At 35.3% G+C, this 21,527-nt stretch overlaps 3 protein-coding genes and 1 pseudogene across 3 annotated transcripts; 3 read left to right on the top strand and 1 right to left on the bottom strand.

Moving 5' to 3' along the window:
* The first annotated feature begins 1,967 nt into the window (after positions 1–1,967).
* On the top strand, positions 1,968–2,362 carry LOC117615742 (annotated as a pseudogene).
* A 4,182-nt stretch (positions 2,363–6,544) lies between these two features.
* LOC117614217 (plant intracellular Ras-group-related LRR protein 6-like) lies at positions 6,545–9,628 on the top strand. Its single transcript, XM_034342944.1, has 3 exons — positions 6,545–6,888; positions 7,130–7,299; positions 8,535–9,628. Exons 1-3 carry the CDS (start codon positions 6,688–6,690, stop codon positions 9,208–9,210), a joined length of 1,047 nt encoding a protein of 348 aa, XP_034198835.1. The 5' UTR covers positions 6,545–6,687; the 3' UTR covers positions 9,211–9,628.
* Positions 9,629–13,160: 3,532 nt separating this feature from the next.
* Positions 13,161–13,973, bottom strand: LOC117614218 (oligosaccharyltransferase complex subunit ostc). The gene has a single exon (XM_034342945.1). The coding sequence runs from the start codon at positions 13,861–13,863 to the stop codon at positions 13,330–13,332; it is 534 nt and encodes a 177-aa protein (XP_034198836.1). The 5' UTR covers positions 13,864–13,973; the 3' UTR covers positions 13,161–13,329.
* Positions 13,974–16,442: 2,469 nt separating this feature from the next.
* LOC117615522 (nucleotide-sugar uncharacterized transporter 1) lies at positions 16,443–21,527 on the top strand. The gene is made up of 7 exons (XM_034344621.1): positions 16,443–16,847; positions 17,943–18,094; positions 18,207–18,412; positions 18,518–18,611; positions 19,144–19,310; positions 19,424–19,594; positions 20,980–21,527. The coding sequence occupies exons 1-7, from the start codon at positions 16,775–16,777 to the stop codon at positions 21,248–21,250; spliced, it is 1,134 nt and encodes a 377-aa protein (XP_034200512.1). The 5' UTR covers positions 16,443–16,774; the 3' UTR covers positions 21,251–21,527.

The raw sequence follows: 21,527 nt of genomic DNA, 5'->3' as shown, positions 1-21,527 counted from the left end.
TCGTATTTATAATCTTCTGTTGGTCGTTGACAAAATTCTCTCTCTTGCAGAATGTTTTTTGCGATAATTTTATTCATGAAGGACTTGAATACACACAAGAACTAGCAAAGCAGTTCAACTCATACAGCATTCCAACACAAGCAACTGCAAAAGGATCAGGAAGGTCAAACGGGCGAGAGATACCTTATAATCAACACACATACATTTTATAATTTTGAATGCTGTAATTGATCTGTTTGTTTCCTAACTAGAGAACCCGGTTTACGGTCAATTAGGTTGATTAGTTTAATTCATTCATTTCTCCTCGGTTACAAAAGAGGTTCCTTTTGTTACTTGATTTAAAGTAAGCATAGGCAAACGCTATCATCTGTTCAACTTTCCTATAATATTCCATGTCCATATCACGCCCCGGACCAAGGATATGGAAGAAATCCCATGCCGGTGCGTAAAAAATAAAAGAGAGCTTCACTATTATGCTCAATATAGGAGCCCAGTGGCGGAGTCAGGATTAAACATTAGAGGGGGCCATTCACAAAATTTTAAAAAATAATTAGAAGGTTCTTGTTTTATTCGGTGGCTCAAGCTCTAAACGGTTAATTAGTTAATACTACATTAACTACTCGTTTTGGCCTGCTTTGTACTATCATTTCATATTGATTAATAATATATTCATTCTTTACAATAATATAATTGTTCTGAATTTCAAATTTAAAAATAGTTGAAGATTAATCTCATCATCTACACTATTCAAACTCAAAATAAATACAAAAAATGTTCATAAAAATCCCAAAGTTAAACAAAAGAGGAAGAGCTGATTATGACCCAAGACGTTCTCAACTCTCTCTCCCAGCGCTCGACTAACCCTAAGAAATACCCACCCGTCGCTTTATCATCGAGGAGGAGGACCCCTCTCCTCTCCTCTCCTCTTAACCTTCTCTTCTCTCCTCTCTCTTCCCTCTACTAGTGTTACCATAATCAACCATTCTCACCATCATCTACCATTCCCACCATTCCCTCTCTCTTTGCATTCTTTGGTGATTTCTACCCACTCCTGTGGGAGGATCTAAGGCTATATGTCTCATTTTAATTATGTGTTCCCAATTCTCCATCAACCTCTCTCTAAACCCAATTTCATCCTACCATCTTCCATCTACCCCTTGGATTCTCTTTCTCCCTTTTTGATCTGGCCTCTCCTGTGGGTTGTAGCAGCTAATCCAAAACGCGATTTCTCTTGTCCCCATCTGAACGTGTATAGAGCTCTTACTCTAGTGCTTGCACCACCCCCTTCCACTCTCCTGATTTTCTTTGGCTTCGGGTTTTGATTTCCCCTGTTCTTGCTGTGATTGGTTGTTGCATTATCTGTGGGGCATAGGCGGGTCCAAGCTTGGTGGAGTTGATGATTCATGTGTGGATGTCATTAAGTTGATGTGGTTGTGGTTTCGACGATCTCAACGCATCGGTAACTCAATTATCCAAATTCGGATAAATAACAAAAAGTGACTATCTTGACCTTATTCGAGGGCAAAATTGTAATTTCTCACTTAAATAAAACAAATAATTAAATAGATTAAGTAAATTGTTAAAATTGAGTAGGGATGTTACAAATGTATTGAAAATCATGGATATACTTAAATGATAAACTTCTTCACCGTTTTAATGAGAAGAGAACGGCCTTTTGCTTTCCTAACAAGATTTTATCAAAATTAGCCCAAATTTACCTCCCATTTTCATAAATGTCAGTTTTTATAAAAACTTTCAAAAATAGTAAACAATTCACTTAAATAAACTTAAATAACCTCAAAACTAAAACCCACATAAATAAATAGAAGGAAGTCAATTAGACAAAAGGAAAAAAAAAAAAAAAAAGAAGAGTGCGACACAGAGTCTATTTTGTTACTATTATGGTCCCTTGTAACTGCGGGAAGAGAAATTAAGAAAGCTAGAGATGTAGACTCTAGAGTAACGACATGGGAAGGCTGTTTGGGATCAGTCTTGAAGGAAACATGTAGCGGCAAGCACTGCAAAACCCATCCTGCTCTTGTTGATGACATACTTTCTAAAATTCTAAGTCGTTTAACTGGAGACATGGAAGGGTTTATCTTTTTGATAAATTTGTAAATGTCACACTTGGAGAGAAAGAAGAGTGGATCATACTAACAGTATTACACTGTTGCTAACATATTTTGTGTTTCATGTAGTTTAATGGTGGGGTGGGAAATATGAGGCTACAAAGGAGAAAAGCCAGAAGTACACGGAAGGGAAATTTATCCTTGAGACATTCCATATTCTTGGTCTTGATGGAAGCAACTACTTTCTAACTCTAGAAACTCATATTGGTGGAAGCGATGCTGATGATGCTTGATTGATCAAACATTCAGGAAATTGCACTTAGTTAAAATGTATATATATTATCACATTTGGATTGATTTTTCTTAGTTGATGATTTAATCTAGGGTCCTAGGTTATTTCTATTGTCATCTCCAATTGTTTAGAACCTTTCCATTTTGAAGACCCCAATAAGTTCTTAAAGAAAAAAGAAACCAAAAAAAAAAAAAAAACCAAAAGTTGTATACTTCTGATTTGCTATGTTCAGCGTTATCTTCTTCAGTTGATGCTTGAAAAGGTCACAAGTGGAGATGTCTATTTGGCATAGTAGTCGAATCATATGCTTAGATATGAAATCAAGTTTTCTTGGCATAGTCTTTTTTTTTTTTTTTTTTTTTTTTCTCTGACTGACTTTATTTTATTTATGTGAATTTTAGTTTTGATGGCATTTATGTCTATTTAAGTGAGTTTTTAGCTATTTTTGAAACTTTTTATAAAAACTGACATTTATAAAAATGTAGGGGGAATTCTGGCTATTTTTTATAAAAGTTTTTGCTAAGGCCCAAGCCAAAAGATTGTCTGCAATTTCCATTTCCCACATACTATTAATTTTATTTACTTTATGAATTATTTCCATATACATTTTCTCCCTCATTTGCATCTATAATCTTTTTCTTCACTCTTGCGTCACTTTTTCGTTATCAATCTTTAATTAAAATATAAACAAAAGACAAATGAAAGCCGACCTAACCAATTAAGAATGTTATAATCCTAGTTTAATTTATGCTTAACAAGATGTGTACTGTCATCATCATATTTTAATTTTCAATAAAACCATTTGTATTATCTTAACTTCTTAAGCGATGTGTTAAACAAACCTTCTTTTAAACATCAGGTCCAGTCCTATATGCATTTTGTCAAGCATCAGATGAGCACATCATTTCGTTGTCATTTGCTAAAGAAAGCCACATTTAAACATGTACGAAATGTGAATATATCTGATACGGTTTTTGTCCTTGTGAGAAAAAAAAACAGGAGTTGTTTGACTTCTTAATCTTATTATCTCATAATCATCCAAGACTTGCCGTACAGTACCTATTTTATGTCCAGAATTTTTAATGCGGGCTAACTATTTTAACGTACGTGACATAAGCCATGGATATGTATTAGCAATCCTTGTTGAACAAGTTCCTACCCTTATCACTAATATCTAGTGCTTACGCTGTACATTTCAGGGATCTTAAACATGTACGGCTCACAAGAAAAGCAAAGAATTTGAGATTTCTTTATAAGGGACCAGGTGACAAGTTGTAGGCGGCTTCTATTAAATTAGTCTGCACTTAAATTGGTTCATCGCTTTTTTTTAAAATACAATCCTAAATCACATCTTAATTTTTTGACTTAGATGGGCTCTCATCGCCTCTGAATTTTAAGCCAAATTTTAGGGCAGTGCGGAAATATTCATACTTAAAATCTATGTCACATACAATGGATATGCAGAGAATAAACGCATTATTCTCGGCATAAATTATGCTAACCAACTTTTAATGAAAGAAAAATCATCAAATTGATGATTGTTTGATTAGCACTGAGATTATTGAATTAAGGTCTGCTATATAGATTAAGATAAGTAATCACTGCCAACTAAAAAGCATGTGCATTGGTCGGAATTTAATTAGAGGATAAGATAAAAGAGGACCTGGAGGCACAAATAGTTGTTGCTGTGTATACTTGCACGCCAAATGGGAGAAGAAAAAATTTGTGGAAATGACAAACAATATTAGATTTCACAATCCCATTATAAGAGCTCGGGTGACCATATATGGGATTCGAAGTTTCTTTCTTTCTTTCAAAAAGGGTTATGTGGTTGTACGGATTGTCGTGTAACAAATAACTGTGACTTTTGATATCATAATAGAATGTGAATCTTCAACATAAAATTAATTGACAATGGATATAGAGACTTAACTTAAGATCGTTTAAGCTCTTGTGTACGATACTAAAAGGCTTTTAACTGAGAGTTGTGGATGTTTTATTCCAACCCAAGAAGGGCAACCGGGCAGCACATTCGTTGGCTCAACACGGGTTATATGTACGGCAAGATTGTAGATGGGATAGGGATATGGCCCTTTTTGGTTGTTTTCTATTTTGATTGAAGATAGGGATGATGGTTAGGCAGGGAGTTTTTTTATGAGTTGTACTCTTTTTTTAATATCGAATTTTCATCTTTATGGGGTTTTTTATGCCAAGGTTCTAACGAGACACAATTTTCCAACTTGAATCTAGTTTTCATGGTTTTTTTCAGTTCCTACATTTGTAAAGTTTGCAATTTGCTAGTTCAATGAAGTTATTTTTTCTTGATCCAAAGAAAAAGCTCTTTACGCTAGTTTCTATCTCCAGTGTGGGATACTAATTAATAATGTAAAACAAGAGGACCGATGTTTCATATATGTTTTATTATATATGTAATTAGTATACGTATACCTCCTATCGAATTTACAAAGTTCAGAACTTTAGATGAGATCTTGAGACTACAACCTCATGTTAAGAACAACTTTAGTACCGTATCCTGTGGAGTCACCATCCAATTATTTCTCTAATATTTCATGCTCCTAGGATAAAAATAATACATCGTTGCTTGGTGGAGTCACCATCCAATTAAAAACAATATTTCATCCAACTTTAGTAACGTCATCATATGTGGATGATAGGGTTGATATTTCAAAAACGTGTGACAAGTTATACCGTTGTTTGGTGTTAATAATTCACGTGTTATAATATGAGTAGATAACAAAGTTATAATATAATAATAATAAATAGATACACATGTTATAACATGAAAGAATTATTAACATCATGTTGCAGTATCACCGTGAGACCAAAAATTTCATTCGTACATGGATCTTAGAGAACCAGTAATGGTAATATGTAGATCACAATGAAAATTTTCTGAGTTCTTACCAACCGTATATGCTTACACTCATAGTCCGATCAAACTACATGTGCCCTTTTCAGGAAAAAAATAAAATAAAACTCCTCTCTCAACCACTAAAAAGTATCTTTTCACATTATCATCACAAAATGTTTTAGTGCATGATTTGAGAGAGTTAAGAAAAAAACATGTCTAATAATTTAATTGTTGAAATGAATGGCAGTACATGGTTTCGATAATATGCCCTCGAATATTTGTCATAACACAACCACCATATTCCCTAGAGCAGTGGTTAGACCATCAAAATCACATGTTTTCTACTTTTTCTAGTTCAACTTGGAGTAGTTGGAGAGTAAAATGAACTGTCGAAAATTATACTATCCAAACATGAAATTTCTAAATTTCTTTGTTCATGAATACAAACAAAAGAATTAATTATGTTTACCAATTTAGAAAATTTGACCATTATTAACATTTCAAATTTATTTCTATTATGCAAACGCAAGGTTAGAGCATTTCCAACCGGAGCAATGCTATACTTACCACATTATTATCCCACATTTCTATACTACATGATGTGACATATCCATATTATATGTCACATCAATTAAATGAATGAAGTGTATTTTAATAAATAAAATTAGAAAAACAGAAACTAATATTTTACATGATGTGGTATATACACATCAGCTGCCATATTATGTGGTATAAAATTGTGGTATAAAAAATGTGGTAAGACTAGTATTATTCTTCCAACAGTAGTAGCAAATTAAACTCTTCAAATTAAAGTTTGTTGATCTATATGGCAATTTGAAAAGGTATATTTATTACTTCAAAATTTTATGTCCTATCAGACTCTTCAATTCCGATTAGTTAAAGAATTGTAAGAATCTAAGGAAGAAAAACGATCGATAAATTGTCATTACATGCATACCCCCTTGCGTATTCATTTGACAATTTTATAAAAGTCTAATTAAACTACAAGAAACGAGTAATAAAAACATAGAGAAATTGCTTGTTGGATTTGGTCTAAGGACGAACACCGAGAAAATAATAAGTAAGCGATAAGAATAGGGCAAATCACAATAAGCCAAAGTGGGCTACATTTGCGGGTGGCCGGAAGGTAAGGGTTGACTTAATCCAAGTGGGAGACATGGCCACGCAACCCCTAAGCATACGGCCTTGTACTTTCCTCACTAACGTCATTCACACGTGGTAGGTACTCTCTCTCTCTCTCCATTCCGTACGTCGTTTACACTCTCTCTTCTCTTCAAATATTCATACCTTTATTTTCTTTCCTTCCAAACAAGCACCTTACAAACACAGCACAAAACACAAAATAAGCCCCCCTCTAGAAAGTTTCTATCTTTAATCTTCTGTTTGTTGCTCGAGAAGGAATTTGATCTAGAATCTTTCTCGGGTTTGCGAATATGATGTACGAACAGCAACAGCACCAGCAGCAAATGAGAATGGATACCAAGAAGAAAGCTGCTCATGAGAGGAAAAAGTCAATGGATGAAGAGAGGCTTGAGATTGTGGATTTGAGTGGGATGTCTCTTGATGCCCTGCCTAATCCTTCCCTTAATTTGGGAACTATTTGCAAGCTTGATCTTTCCAATAACAATCTTCAGGTACTAATTCTAGCTTAATTGAATTTATTTAGTCTCGCAATCATCTCATCTCATAAGCAGCACCAGTACATGATCGGACCTAGCTTTGCTTACATGAAGGTTCATATTTCTGTATGTTGGGGGATTAGAGAAGCCTCTGCAATTTAGGTTTTGAATGAATGTTTATATAATATTAACGTATATTATTTCATATATATGCGTATATTTCTTCTAATATTCTCTTCTGGTGTAAATTTTACAGAACATACCAGAATCCTTGACAGCAAGGTTACTAAACGTGCTAGTGCTGGACATGCATTCAAATCAGCTGAAATCTCTTCCAAACTCAATTGGTTGTTTGTCCAAGCTTAAGGTCCTCAATGTTTCTGGAAACCTTCTTGCATTTCTCCCAAAAACCATTGAAAATTGCAGGTTCGTTGTCTCTTCTGTTCCTCTTTCTCTTTCCAATTCAATGGCAATAACTATTTCATTTATTAAGTCTTGATATAAATATAAAAGGCAATCCTTAATTTATTTATTAGTATTTTTATATAGTGATTTTCTGGAAATTTAATCATTAAAATAAATAAATTTTGAAACGTAAATAAGAGATTTCACTTAATTAAGGAATATGCTGAATGAATTTACTTAATAAAATTTGTCAATGTGTTCCAAGAAAATTCTTAATTAAATGACTGGTTATAAAATGTTTGGCTTAAAATGAAGTAGCAAGGGGCTTCTAGCTTTTCTCTTAGTGGTACTCTTAGTGGACCACTATAACTTTTCTCTTTAAGCAAAAGAAGTAGTAAGGAGCTTCTAACTCACGTGGTTAAAGAGCATTTACTCGTGCATCCGAGGTTCTAGGTTCGATTCCCCTTTCCCTCATCCCACCAATATTGGTTGTATCAAAAAATCATAAAGAACTAAGAAACTTCTAGGTTGAGTCTGGGGATCCTCTTTATACAATATGATGAAACGGATGCAATTAATTTCTTTACATATATGACAAAATCATACATTTCCGTCTTCTGATGTCACCCTTTTCTTATATTATATTCCACACAATTGCATCACATGAATTCACAATTACACAAAATACGAGTCCTTTTCGTGATCAGATTTGAACATTGAATAGAAATATTTTAAAAACCCTAGTTATTAATTCAAGCTAGATCCTTTGTAATTTGTTTCCTTTTTCTAACAGGAGAAAGACATTGCTTTCTAGTTGTAATAATTTTGTTGTCCAATAATCTGATCATTTCTCAATAAAATACTACTATTTTTGGAACTCCATCTTGATGCCGTGATCGCTGCTTTTGACTTGTGGGAACCAAATGAACGGTGAAGATAAGTTACAACAAATAAGTCAAAAGTAGAATTCAATTTCAAATTGAAAACCCATGAAATAACAGTTACACGCATGCAAAGACAAATAGGGCAACCATAGACCGTACAACCAGTAAACTAAACAATACTAAATGGTTACGGCACTTTAAAATAAGGTCAACCAATACATAATGGTTCCCCACTAGTGGGTCTTATACCAAAGAAATAATAATAATAATGAATTCTTTTTAGTAAAAATGGGCGTAGTTTACGATATGATCATATGAGTGTATTAAATTATACATTAGTTTGAACTTAATCGTGGATTTACAATTACTCAGGTCATTGGAAGATCTGAATGCCAACTTCAACAAGCTGAGCCTGCTCCCAGACACCATTGGTTTTGAGCTCCACAACCTCAAGAAGCTATCAGTGAACTCCAACAAGCTTGTCTTCCTACCACGCTCCCTCACCCACCTGTCTTCTTTGCGCGTACTAGACGCTCGTCTCAACTGCCTCAGGTCCCTCCCTGAAGATCTTGAGAACCTTATCAACCTTGAAATTCTCAATGTGAGCCAAAACTTCCAGTACCTCGAAACCCTACCATACTCCATTGGCCTCCTCATGTCTCTTGTTGAATTGGACGTCAGCTACAACAAGATCACGGCTCTACCAGACTCCATCGGATGCCTCAAGAAGCTTCAGAAGCTTACTGTACAAGGCAATCCTATGTCTTCGCCTCCTCCTGAGGTGTTTGAGCAAGGATTGCATTCAGTGAAGGAGTACCTTAGTGAGAAAATGAATGGGGGACACAAGAGCCCACCCAAGAAGAAGTCTTGGATGGGCAAGTTGGTCAAGTACGGCACATTCAACGGGGCTCGAAGCGTATCCCGGGAGGAGAAAGAAGGGTTCATCATGCCCGAGTATCGCTCCATCGACGGCCTTGCTTCCCCGAGGTACATGGGGATGTTCTCACCACGTCGCCTCTTCTCTCCCCGTCATTACTTCACTCGGTGAAGGGTAAAATCGTCTTTCGGAAAAAAATAATGAAAATTAAGAATCCTACTTACGTTCATGAATCATGAGTTTGAATACTCATGAGGATGGGGTTAATTTCGAGAGTGTGTGTGTTTTTGTTTTTGTTTTTGTTTTGGGTGATGGTATTGGTAATTAATGGTGTTATAAACCATGTAGGTAAGTGGGGTTGATAGTAGGATTGTCTTGTGGTTAAGTTCTTTGAGCAGATCATGTAGCTTGCATTAGAAATAGTATTATAGGGTCTCCTCTATATCAGATAGATACATGGGGTCTGTGGGGTCATTTAAAATATTAGTATTTCATGCATGTCTGGTCTGTAAATAAATTTCATGGGCTTCATGTACAGTTTTGGATCTTTTTATAAATAAATCTTTTGTAGCAACCGGAATTTATTATATCCTTTTTTTTTTTTCTTATCCTTTTCTTCATAATCATATGTTTAGGCAGAGAACCAAGACTTTGTTCTACCCAAAATAACGAGCCAAATGTGAGTGTATCATTTTCATTCCCTTTGTGACTATATTGTTAGGTTATTCGATTGTTTCAGATACTTTTTTTTCCTAAACACTAATATTTTTGGTGAGATCTGTAATCGTAGAACCTGGTGGACTGATATCTCTGGTTCTGTCGTGCTTTTAGAGCATGTCCACCCCAAAAGGCTAATGCTAAGGCTAAGGCTAAAGCAAGGCAAGGGCTGCTACTATTCACGTGAATAGTGGCAGCCTTGCCTTTTTTGGTTCCACCCCAAAAGGCTAGGGCAAGAGTAAGAAAAAAAAAATGCAAAAAAATATAAACTTGTTATGTATTTATAGGGAAAGTGAATAAAATTGTTATGTATTTATAGGAAAAGTGAATAAAATTGTTATGTATTTATAGGGAAAACATCCATAATTTTTTGGTATATTTTTTAGGTTAGAAAACGAATATATATAGCACATGAACCCTATTAGTGAAACCTACGGTTTCAAGTCACTGAAACTTGATGCTATATATATATATATATATATAGCACATGAACCCTATTAGTGAAACCTACGGTTTCAAGTCACTGAAACTTGATGCTATAGATCGTCAACGATTAGCCTGTAATCAAAGAAAAATACAATATTTTATATACATATCAAGAAAAACTAGTAATTAAACAAAATCAAAAGTCGTGTTTGTTAAATTAATATTACTAGGAATAAGAAAATTGGGTGCAAATCTCAAGGCAATAAGTCTAGACTGGGTGAGTGAGTGGCAATTCACATGAAAAAAGGGTTTTAACCTCAAATCCACTACTTCCTCATCTTCACTAGTTATTGGTTTTGTTGCTTTTTTCTTCATTATATGCATGCGATCACCCAATTTGAGAGTTCAAATCTGTGATGTTTTTTAGGCCAAAAATCAAGTGGACTTCGGCTTGTTGAAAGTGGTTGTTCATATTTCGCTCAACACGAGGGCTGACCAAAACACAATTGGTCAATGTTTAAACTCAAGAAGTAAACATTCATATATCTCGTCTCCAAAACCTCCTAAACGAGGATTTGAATGTCCTTTTATCAAATGCAAATTGACTGTATTGTCCTTAAAAAGGCTTTTATGCTCGAGGCTAAAATGGTCATTTTGAATTCCATTATAAGGGATTTTTATTTTTTATTTTATTTTATTTTTTATTTTATTTTATTTTTTATTTTATTTTATTTTTACATAAGCTGAGGGGTATTTGAACACGAGACCTCGAATGCATGAGTAACTACTTTTTACCACTTGAACTACAAGCACTGTGCCACTAAAGGGGAGTTTACTGACCGAATTTCAAGAGTCTAAATAATAACACCCTATATAGGTCTACGTTGATTAAGGGTTTGTTTGGGATGTGAAACTAGTTTTGTCGTCAACCAACTAGCGTTTTTATCTAGTGGTATTTGTCTTCGTATTTGTCTTCAGAGGAAGCCTCAACAGATTTGACTACTTGGATAGCTAGACAATCTGTGATGAGCATACTTAGCTTTGTTGTGGTATATCGGGCTTGTAAGCGCATTTCAAGAGGCTTAAGTTTAAGAGCATTATAGTATTGTGGTTTTTTTAATTGGGGGGATGTCAACTGTAGTATTTGTAATCATTTCTACCTTACTCTTGTAATTAAACATTCGTTTACTTGCAAATTGGCTACTGGTTTCGTGCACCTTCAGTCGATTTGAACAAACCTAGCAAGCTTTCCTCTCAACAAAGTCTAAATTTTGCAGAACAAGGATATTTAAATGACTCAGACATCGATTTGAACCAAACCAAAACAGACTCAAGACCTACAACCATACTTATACCAGAAAACTAATCTTACAAAAATACATCCAATAATATCATAATTACTTCTAAACTCCAATCATACAGCAACGCAGAAGACCAATAATCTTGAGGACAGTCTATCTACAAGGCAAAATCCATAAACTAAGATTTGTGATGCACAGATCGGACTGAAAGCCAAACAATGCCAAAGCAAGTACGGAATTCATTTCCAAGGAAAAAACCAACGATTCTGTTTTCAAAATCTCCACATGCCAATTTCTTGTTGATTTTCCGTCTGCTGTATGGAAGTAGGGAGAGTAGACTGGAGGAGAGGTCATAAGGGTTACGATGCTTGTGCTCTTGTGTTTTTTGTGTTACAAATGGAGTGCAAAAAAACCGTTAAAAAGGGGAAAAGCTTCTTAAGATCCTAGCAATCAGCTTGATCTAGTGACAGAAGGGAGAGATGTGCATCTCTCTCATCTGAAACAGAGAATTCCTGTGTATGCATAGGTAATGCCCCAAAGACAAATTAGTTTTTTTCTATGCATTCCATTTTGTTTTTCATCCGAGCAAGTAATCATCATGTAGGGCCTGTACTTTTCCTTGTTTCCAATAATTTTTACTAGTTTTTCATAAAATAGAAACAATTCCGGAATGTGACCTGTGATGGATAGTAAGGTAACAGCCTAGACCACAGAGGAAAAAAGTTTTGAGGACAATGAGAATCAATTGTAATAGTTACAGAGCATTTCCTAACCATTAAATAAGCAGCAGCTTGCTCAAACACTAGAACACCGCCACCAGAAAACATGGATATGGATACAAGGTACACATATGATATGGATTAGAGTCGACCAACCTAAAAGAAAACAAAAGTTATAATACTGTTCCGAAACAACAGTAAACAAAAACATCTTCAATCAAAAGATAATCCCTGTTGTAGTTAGAAACTAAAAGTTTACAAGTCATCTACTCAAAGGAAGTGTTCATATATGCATTTGTCATTCACGTACAATTAGCAAAGGATGTTATAAGCCAACCCATCCATCCTGCGTTTCCATTTACGATTATAGTCCTTCCCTATTAAAAAACATGAAATTCAAAGTTTAGCACTCCCTCACATTTGCAAAAGCCTACAGACTATGTTCCCTTAACAATCCTATGGCATATGATTATTTCAAACTCATACTATGTATCAAAAAACATTGATATGGATATGATACTAAACTATTAATAAAGAAATTGAGGGGCACTTTAGGAGTGTTACAATCTCATATCGACATTTAGTATTATTCATGTTGGAGTAAAAGAAGTATCAGTATCTCATATGAAGTCCTTCATAGAAGTACCGGTCGTGTCATGGTATCACCAGATTCATTGGTAAGACATTATGCTTGCACTTACAAGCAAAATTTATCACACAGAATTCCACATTCTCCACCGTAGTGCAACACATCAAATTCAAGGAATTTCATAGAGTATAATCTAGTCTTGGTCCCTAGTGTTAAATGAATTAAGCCCTACCATTTCGTCCATGATAATACAATTACAGAACTTTATGCTGCTGAGCCAATAATATTGTTGTGAGACCTACCAAACCCACTTAAAGCATGCTTCTTTTAGGCAACAAACAAGAAATTCAATTGAACAAAAGCAGAGAGTAAAAATCAAAAACAGATAAATCACGAAATGATACAGAGAGATATAAGATTCAAATTATACGATAAATATATAACCCCATGTCTAAATTAAACCATAATTGAGGTCCACAATTTGCAAGATCAACTGAAACTGAAATCGAAATTGAAAATTAAGGTGCTAATTAGCTAGCTAATGAAGATAAGCCGGGATCTTGATACGAATAAAGAGCATACTCATAACATAGGCCAAAACGACCGAAGATATCCCTGCAGTGGCATACGAGACTTTCACACTCTTGGCTCGGTTTCGATCCAGGGCCAAGTCCATCAGCACAATGCCGATCCCACCCAGCACGAACATGAACCCGGACGACAGACCCTCGATTATGTACTGCCCGTTGACCCGGCCCTGAAGGAAGACGACGGGTCGGACCGAACCCGTGAGGCGGTCCTGGGTAGATCCGATGCCCGGAGGCTCGACAATGACATCGTAGATGATTCCGGAGACGACCATGAAGTAGGTGAGGAGAACGAGGGCGTAGACGGTCATGGGGGAGGGGAGGGTGAGGGATGGGAGCTTGAGTCGGAGTCGAGGCGGGCGGAGGAAGCTGTAGGGGAGGATCCGAATGAAGAGGAAAAGCGGGTCGATGGAGGCGGAGGATGGGTCGTAGGGGGTGGTGGTTGTGGCGGTGGTTGGGGGCTGGGTTTCGGATTTTGGGGGCATTTTGGATGGGTCGGATTTCGGTTTTGGTGGAGAGTTGCCGTGTGGAGTGTAGGGGAGTGAAGGGCGATGAATATCCCGACTGTCTGAGGGTGAGTTGGGGAGTTAGATGGGTTTTGAGTTTTAGAGAGGGGTAGTTTTGATATTCAATAAATAGAGAGCAATATCCTCCTCTCCTTTTTTTTCTTTTCTCTTTTTATAAAAATGAAATTCATTCACGGTACGTTTGGATGAGAGAAATAAACTCGAGATTTTGACAAAATTCAGAATTTCTAAATTGACATGAATCAATTCCCTTGTTTGGATAAAAAAAAAACATAGAAATTAAGAAATTTCGCGTGAGAAAAAATATGGAATTTGGATATCATAAATCCCAATTTTAAATTCCATATAAAAGTCGTCATTTCTAAAATCCCAAGAGAGATTGAGTTTTTAAAAAAGATAGCTTTACACATAAAGGTTAAATTCCGTGTTTTAAATCCGTCACCCAAACAAGAAACTTTACCAATTCTATAATATTAATTTCAGTTATTTATGAAATCTTTTGTATTTTGAAATTTCTTCATCCAAAGGCACTATCATAGAATCAAAATAACGTATATAGAACAACACGAAACAGTGGCCTCGTTACAAATCTTCCTGATGGACAAACTTCAAGGTAAGAAAGAGTACCACACATGTCATAGACTAACAAAAGAGTCTGAAACAGTCATGCAAGACCAATGCTAGAGTAAGATAAAATAAAACAGCAAACTAACACATAGACCTTCGACAAGAACACTACAACACAATCCAACTGTCAAAAGAGTCATACTATGATATCATAGTCCTTTGTACAGCCACAAGCTAGTGAGAACATCCGACAGAGAACATAATATGCTGAGAAGAAAGAAAACAACCACTAAGCATACCATCTCCCGCCACCTCTAATAGTAATTAGCAATGAAAAAAGAGAAATCTGTAAGGAGCAACACAAATAAGAGACTAACCCAAACAAGACATGTAATTATAGAGACTAATAAAAAATATTTGAGGCATCACAACTATCCATGTAAATAATTTGCATGGACGTCTCAAAAGATGTTGAGTTAACATATGCGATTGAGGAGAAATACGATGATACAAGAAAGAAAAGTAGCGAGCTGCCCACACACTAGACATTAGCCTCATAATTAGGGGTGGGCGCGGTCCGATTCTCACCTCAAATCGGAACCAGAACTGATACTATATAATCGGTCCGGTTTGGTCCGATTTAGGCAAAAAAAATTCAAAAATTGGCCGGTTCAGTTCTGACCGATTTCGGTCCAGTTTTGATTTTTAACCGAATTATTAAATTATTATTATTTTAATTTTAATTTTTTTAAATATAATAAATAACTTATCTTTTTTGGCTTAAAAATTAACAAATAATCCAATTCATACATTTAGAATTTTTTTGAAGTTGAACTTGGAAAAATAGTGATTATAAAATTTAAAATATGGCATTAGATTTTAAAATTTTGTAAAAATAAAAAAATATATATATGACCGGTCCGGTTCGATCTGGTCCGATGCGGTGCCGTGTAAAACCGAAATTGGAACCGATTTGTTGACTTTTTTGGTCAATTGATTTTTTTTTTTCGATTTTTTTTCACCGGTTCAGTTCAGTGCTTCGGTTTTTCAGTCCCGATGCCCACCCCTACTCATAAGTGTGGGCTACTGACCTTGGTCATCAAGTTGGAGATTCTTATATTTGGAACCAGCTCATGCTAAACCTGCTTAAGCATGTTCCATTTTTCCAGAATAAATAAACAAATAAATTTAGTAGCGGGTGTTGCCTGCATGATTTAGGGTTTAGGATTAGGATCAAATCATATGATCAAAATTGCCGTTAAGGCCTAACAAGGGCACTACCAACTAAAATCGAACTAGACCAATTCCAATGAGTTGGGTTGTTCTTCGGCCATCATTTAACAATATAACAAATCCAAGTGAGGGCCTTATCTATGATCTTTTACGTGAGGTCCTATCTATTAACCGTTAGATTAAGCTACTAATTTGATTCATAAGCTAACTAATTTGATTCAACGGCTAACCAATTTGATCCAACGATTAAAAAATAGAGTCTCGCCCAAGGGCCATATATAAGGCCCTCACTATATAATTCTTAACTCATATATATGATGCTCAAACTAACAATTTTATTTTTTGTTTGACTCAAACTACATTATCAAAAAACTCCTAATTAGCTAACGAGGCCTAACCTTGTAAAAAAAGATTTTAACTTATAGACCAGTAGTCTCAAGTTCAAATTCTCATGTCACCTTGATAGTTTAAGTTCGAGAAATCCCTCATCTTGTAATTTAGACTATAGCTTGTATTTAATTTAAAAAAATTCTTAATTTTGCTGTAAATTACATTCTTTAAATCTAGGTCACATTGGTTGTTGGGTAAACTTTATTTTCCGACAAAAAAACTTTCTTTAAACCCAAGTCACATTCGCACATAGACCCAAAAAAAAAAAAAAATTCTTTAAACCCAGGTCACATTCGTTGATAGACAAGTTTTCTTTTCTGACAAAAAAAGAAAAGTGAGAGAAAAAAACATAATAAAAATTGGTCGACTGTCGGTACCCTGGGCGTGATTTGTTCAATCTCCCTTTTTCTCTTTCTTTCCCAGTCTCTCAGACAGACAACTTCAAATTTCCGCCATCACCGCTCTCCTCGGCCCACGTGTCCCTCCCTCTCTGTCTCTTTGTAACTCAAACTCACAAGCTGCACCTCACTCTGACCCCAATCTCTACCCCCCTCTCTCTCCCTCTAAAAGGAGTTTAGAAAGAGAAAGACCCAGAAACCCAAAAACAGAGCCGTTACCATTGTTTCTGAGAGAGAGGGAGTGACAGAGATCGAAAGGGTGATGCTTTGCACCCGTAAAAATGTTAAATTTCTTAGTAAGGAAAGACGTTAGGAAGATTCTCAAGCGCAAGGATAGTGATGCTGGTGAAAGAGGTAACTTTTGCTACTACTGATTTCAATTTCCAACAAAAGCTGCAACCTTTGAAATTTATATTTAATTTTTAATGTTGTTAATATTTGGGACTTTTAATTCTCATATTTTAGCCATTTGGGTACCTGTGTTTTTCAGTTAATAAGCTTAATTTCAATCATTTTACTTGATTAGGCATAGCTATAAAGGGTCTCTTTGTCTGTTGATCTGGGTGACATATATGCGTTTCGGTGATGAATAGTGTGAAACACTTGCATTATTCTTTTATTCCAGCTCCATTAGTTTTTTTTTTCCTGATAAAGTTTGTGGCTTGCGTTTGAATTCACCTTTGGGTGTTCAACAACTTGCACGTGAGTTTTCCTCATTGCTGTTTTGCCTTCGTGTTTGCAGGTTCTAATATCTGTTAATTTATTCATTTACATCGACTGATTCGCATTAGCCATTAATTGACTATCTTCACCACTTTGTTGTTCGTAGGAAGAAATAATAAGATAGTTGCAGACCCTAAAATCTATTTTTCATTGATGTAACTTATACTTACATGCTTGCAGCTTGTACTAAACACCGTGTGGAACGATTTTTTAATTTTCTTATGCGAAGCGATTTTGTTTAGTTTTGAAGAGAGTATATAAATAAAGATTTTGTTTAGTTTTAAAGAGAATAAATGTATTCTTTTCTTTTTTATTCTTGAGTCGAATATTTATTTTTACTTTTTTTGTCTTCCTGGATGCACAAATTTATGTAAATTTATTATATCCCTTTTTTTTGTTCTTAATGAATAATTTATTTCTTACTAAGTTGGAAATTTTATGCTGACTATCATATACAATGCATATGCACAACAAAAACATTATTTATATGATGAATAACATTTATGGATTGACATTTGTTATATTTCATAGGTAGCTATTCCAGTTTGTTAAGTTTTGCCATGAAAGAGAATGGTATCATATTATAATTGTACTTTGGTTATTTAGGAAAGGTGAATTAATTATACATTGAGCAAACCATGTACAGTATACTAATAGTCATGGATCTGCAGTATGTTGCTCATTGATGATTTATTCTTTTCTCCATCTCTGTGTACATGAACTCAGGAAGAGCTCTAGAAGACTTGCGGGCAGCCCTATTTAATGAATTTCGCTCATCTGAAGGTGCAAAGCGTCAACAACAACAACTATGTGGCCCTGCTACTGCTCTTACATTCAATTTTGTAATTGCTGTTGGTATAATTTTCGTGAACAAATTGGTTCGTATGCTGAACTCTCTATATATTTATTTATCCTATCCATATTTTGCCCAACTGGATTTTAAAATAGCAGTGTTCCAGCTGATAACTTACCTAGCTTGTATTTTCTCAGGTGCTCAAAGTTGTTGGGTTTCAGTTTCCTATATTTCTCACTTTTATCCACTATGTCGTTAGCTGGTTTTTGATGGCCGTTCTAAATGCTCTGTCTATCCTCCCTGCATGTCCCCCAAAATCGACCCGCTTATCTACTTTATTTACTCTTGGTTTTGTTATGGCCTTTTCTACTGGCCTTGCTAATGTTAGTTTGAAGTACAATAGGTGAGATATTTCGTCAGTATTCCTACCTACAGAAAAGATCATCAGATTCTATTTTTCATAATTAATTTTAATTTTCAACGTTGAGTTTGATGTCTATTTCTTCAGTGTGGGGTTTTATCAGATGTCTAAGATTGCGGTTACTCCATCAATTGTTCTCGCAGAATTTTTATTGTACAATAAGAGAGTTTCTTTCTCCAAGGTAGCTTCTTCCTTTTGGAAGTATAAATGTCAATTCAATATGCAAATAAAATTCAGTTTTATGTTCTTGCTATTCCAGGCTGAGTTATTGTTTTCGTAGGATAGAAAATTGGTGTCAGGTTTTACATGTTTGTGAAAGTATTTGCTCTCCCTTTCCCCAATATTTTCATCATTTCACAAAACTCTGAAATGAGGAGGAAGTAGACCACATCCAATGTGTCCCTGCCTATTGTGAAAGATATACTATTTGGAAACTGTATTAAATTGTAAAACCTGGCATTCCCCACTGATAGAAATTTTTTTTTCAGACATCCAGGATATCTTACATACATATTTCTTTCGGTCTTTATACTTTGGTTTGTAGGGTGCTTGTGTCCAGCTTCATGTAATTGGTTAATTTATTTTTCTATTATGCTGTCTTTCTTGATTTTTAATCATTGGTCTTATACAAAATTTACTTGTCATTACCCTCATTCTAACCATCTTTAACAGCTTCTCCTTTCCGTTCTAACGCCTTGGTATTAAATTTTCAGGTTCTAGCACTTACAGTAGTATCCTTTGGTGTTGCCGTGGCTACAGTAACTGATCTGCAATTCCATCTCTTTGGTGCTTGTGTAGCATTAGCATGGATAATACCAAGTGCAGTCAACAAGATTCTTTGGTCTAGTCTGCAACAGCAGGAAAATTGGACTGCCTTGGCGTAAGTGATGCTCCTTTTGAAACTCTTCAGTTTGTATTTGAATCTCCTTGATATTGACCTCTAGTTGGAAGAATTTATATTTACAGCTAACTAAAATGCGAACTGTTGAACAGGTTAATGTGGAAGACAACGCCAATCACCTTATTTTTCCTTGTTGCACTAATACCTTGGTTAGATCCACCTGGTGCCCTCTCATTCAATTGGAACTTTAATAACACCTTGGCAATTCTCTTGTCAGCTATTCTTGGCTTCTTGCTTCAGTGGTCAGGTGCTCTAGCACTTGGGTATGTGATATCTGTTTGTTCCTTTTGATTATCCTATGTTACTGTTTTGTTCCATTGTTTCCTATACAAGAGTTTTGACGTCCGATGTCATTGTCTTATGGTTTACATAGGTTTGTAGCATAAACAAATTAGTCAACATGGTACACTGTCAGAAATGAAGTAAAATATATATATATATATATATATATATATATATAATTTCTCTAATAAGATCCTTAAATAAGGATCTTTTTGCTGCTGTTATATTAGATATGGATGGCTGAGATTCATTGAGATGTATCTTACCTGATTTGCATATCAACTTTCCATGTATTATTATATGGCTCGGAAACAGGTTCGTCTTTGATGACCTCATCAGTCTGTCTACCTCTCTGTATCTGTATTTCTCATTGTCTCTTGCTTGTGCTTTTATTTAGTTTTTTGTTGAAGAGGGAGAAACTTGAGATTTTTACTTGAAAATTCTGATACTGGAAACAAGATTTGGTCACCTTTCAAATTGATAACAAGGATATCTAAATTATCATTTTGAGATGAATCTTCCCTATAAGAATATCCTGTCAATTTATTCACTCTACCATTTTCGTAACTACCCAACATAATTTAAATTTTGATTATAGAATACTGCTTCCAATACTACAACGCAGCAGTGGTTCAAATTTTAAGTCTGATGAAAAGCACACTGGAGTATAATCTATGGGTGATTCCCACAATAATCTATGGGTGTGTATGATTCTCATTTATAACAGTACAGAGATGTAGGATTACAAAGAGTCCTAGCTAGAGCAGTAAGCTAGACACTTATTGGATTCTCTTGCATTACTTTACATTGCACTTGAAAGCAGTAAGCTAGACACTTATTGGATTCTCTTGCATTACTTTACATTGCACTTGAAAACCTAGCAACAGTCAACAAAATTATTAAAGAGTGCAATAGCTGATATGGGCAACAATGGGAGGTTAAACTTATCCATCGTAGGCAACTACTAATATTTACAACTGGGCAGGAGGGTTAAACAACACCTACCAATAAGGTTTAGGGTTAAACTTAAATAACACAATAACTAAGAATTTACCTGCATGTCTGAGCACATGCTTGCACAATTCACACTACTTTGGTATCGCACCAAGCTCGACTCGTAACACACTTTGGCATGTGACCATTATGTTAAATGACATGAAGTTTCAATTCTAATGATAACCATTTAAAACAGTCTTGTATCTCTTGTGTCACTGGATGATGGCTGAATGGTTGTAATGTATCTTGGGGACTACTATGTGTTTGTTCATCACAACTTTTATATTACTTTGTTAAAAGTATGGCATGCAAAATTTGATTTTGGTTGGTTCTTGTGGTTCTGATAAATCATCTTTCTGTGAATTGACAGGGCTACATCTGCTGTTACACATGTTGTTCTTGGTCAATTCAAAACATGCGTCATTCTTCTAGGAAACTACTACCTCTTTAGTTCGAATCCAGGCAAGACGAGTATTTCTGGGGCTTTCACAGCAATTGCTGGAATGTCTATTTACACTTACCTTAATTTGAAGCAGCAATCAAGCAAAGCTCCACGACTAGCCTCTTCTTTGCCAAAATCAAAACTGAGTAAAGAAAACGGCAGCATCCATGAAGGAAACTTTGGTTCCGAATCTGTCTAACTTATCAAGCTAGATACATGAGAAGATCTAACCCTCTCCACTAACTCGGGCATTGTTTCGTTTGTTCATTTTTAGCTTAGAATTTTTTATTCTGATTTTAAAGGTACTCAATCCACTTTTGCCATGAATTGGAGTTTGGTATTAGTCTATATGACAATACCTGCTCCAAGGTCACCTTTTGTAGATTCTGTGGGGTTCTTCAGCATTGCCTTGGCTGCAAATTGAACACTGTATATATATTAATGAATGGAAGGTGTCTTTACTGGTTACAGCTTAA

Source organism: Prunus dulcis, chromosome 1 (assembly GCF_902201215.1).
Source record: "Prunus dulcis chromosome 1, ALMONDv2, whole genome shotgun sequence".
Classification (NCBI taxonomy): domain Eukaryota; kingdom Viridiplantae; phylum Streptophyta; class Magnoliopsida; order Rosales; family Rosaceae; genus Prunus; species Prunus dulcis.
Note: the sequence above shows the minus strand (reverse complement) of the source record. Positions and strands in the feature narration are given on the sequence as shown.

Excerpts from the sequence above, each read along its gene's own strand:
- LOC117614217 (XM_034342944.1), top strand. The coding sequence starts at position 6,688 with ATGATGTACGAACAGCAACAGCACCAGCAGCAAATGAGAATGGATACC. Across the intron at positions 6,889-7,129 it reads TTTCCAATAACAATCTTCAG|AACATACCAGAATCCTTGAC; the intron begins GTACTAATTCTA and ends TAAATTTTACAG. Across the intron at positions 7,300-8,534 it reads AAAACCATTGAAAATTGCAG|GTCATTGGAAGATCTGAATG; the intron begins GTTCGTTGTCTC and ends ACAATTACTCAG.
- LOC117614218 (XM_034342945.1), bottom strand. The coding sequence starts at position 13,863 with ATGCCCCCAAAATCCGAAACCCAGCCCCCAACCACCGCCACAACCACC.
- LOC117615522 (XM_034344621.1), top strand. The coding sequence starts at position 16,775 with ATGTTAAATTTCTTAGTAAGGAAAGACGTTAGGAAGATTCTCAAGCGC. Across the intron at positions 18,413-18,517 it reads GTTAGTTTGAAGTACAATAG|TGTGGGGTTTTATCAGATGT; the intron begins GTGAGATATTTC and ends CTATTTCTTCAG. Across the intron at positions 19,311-19,423 it reads GAAAATTGGACTGCCTTGGC|GTTAATGTGGAAGACAACGC; the intron begins GTAAGTGATGCT and ends ACTGTTGAACAG.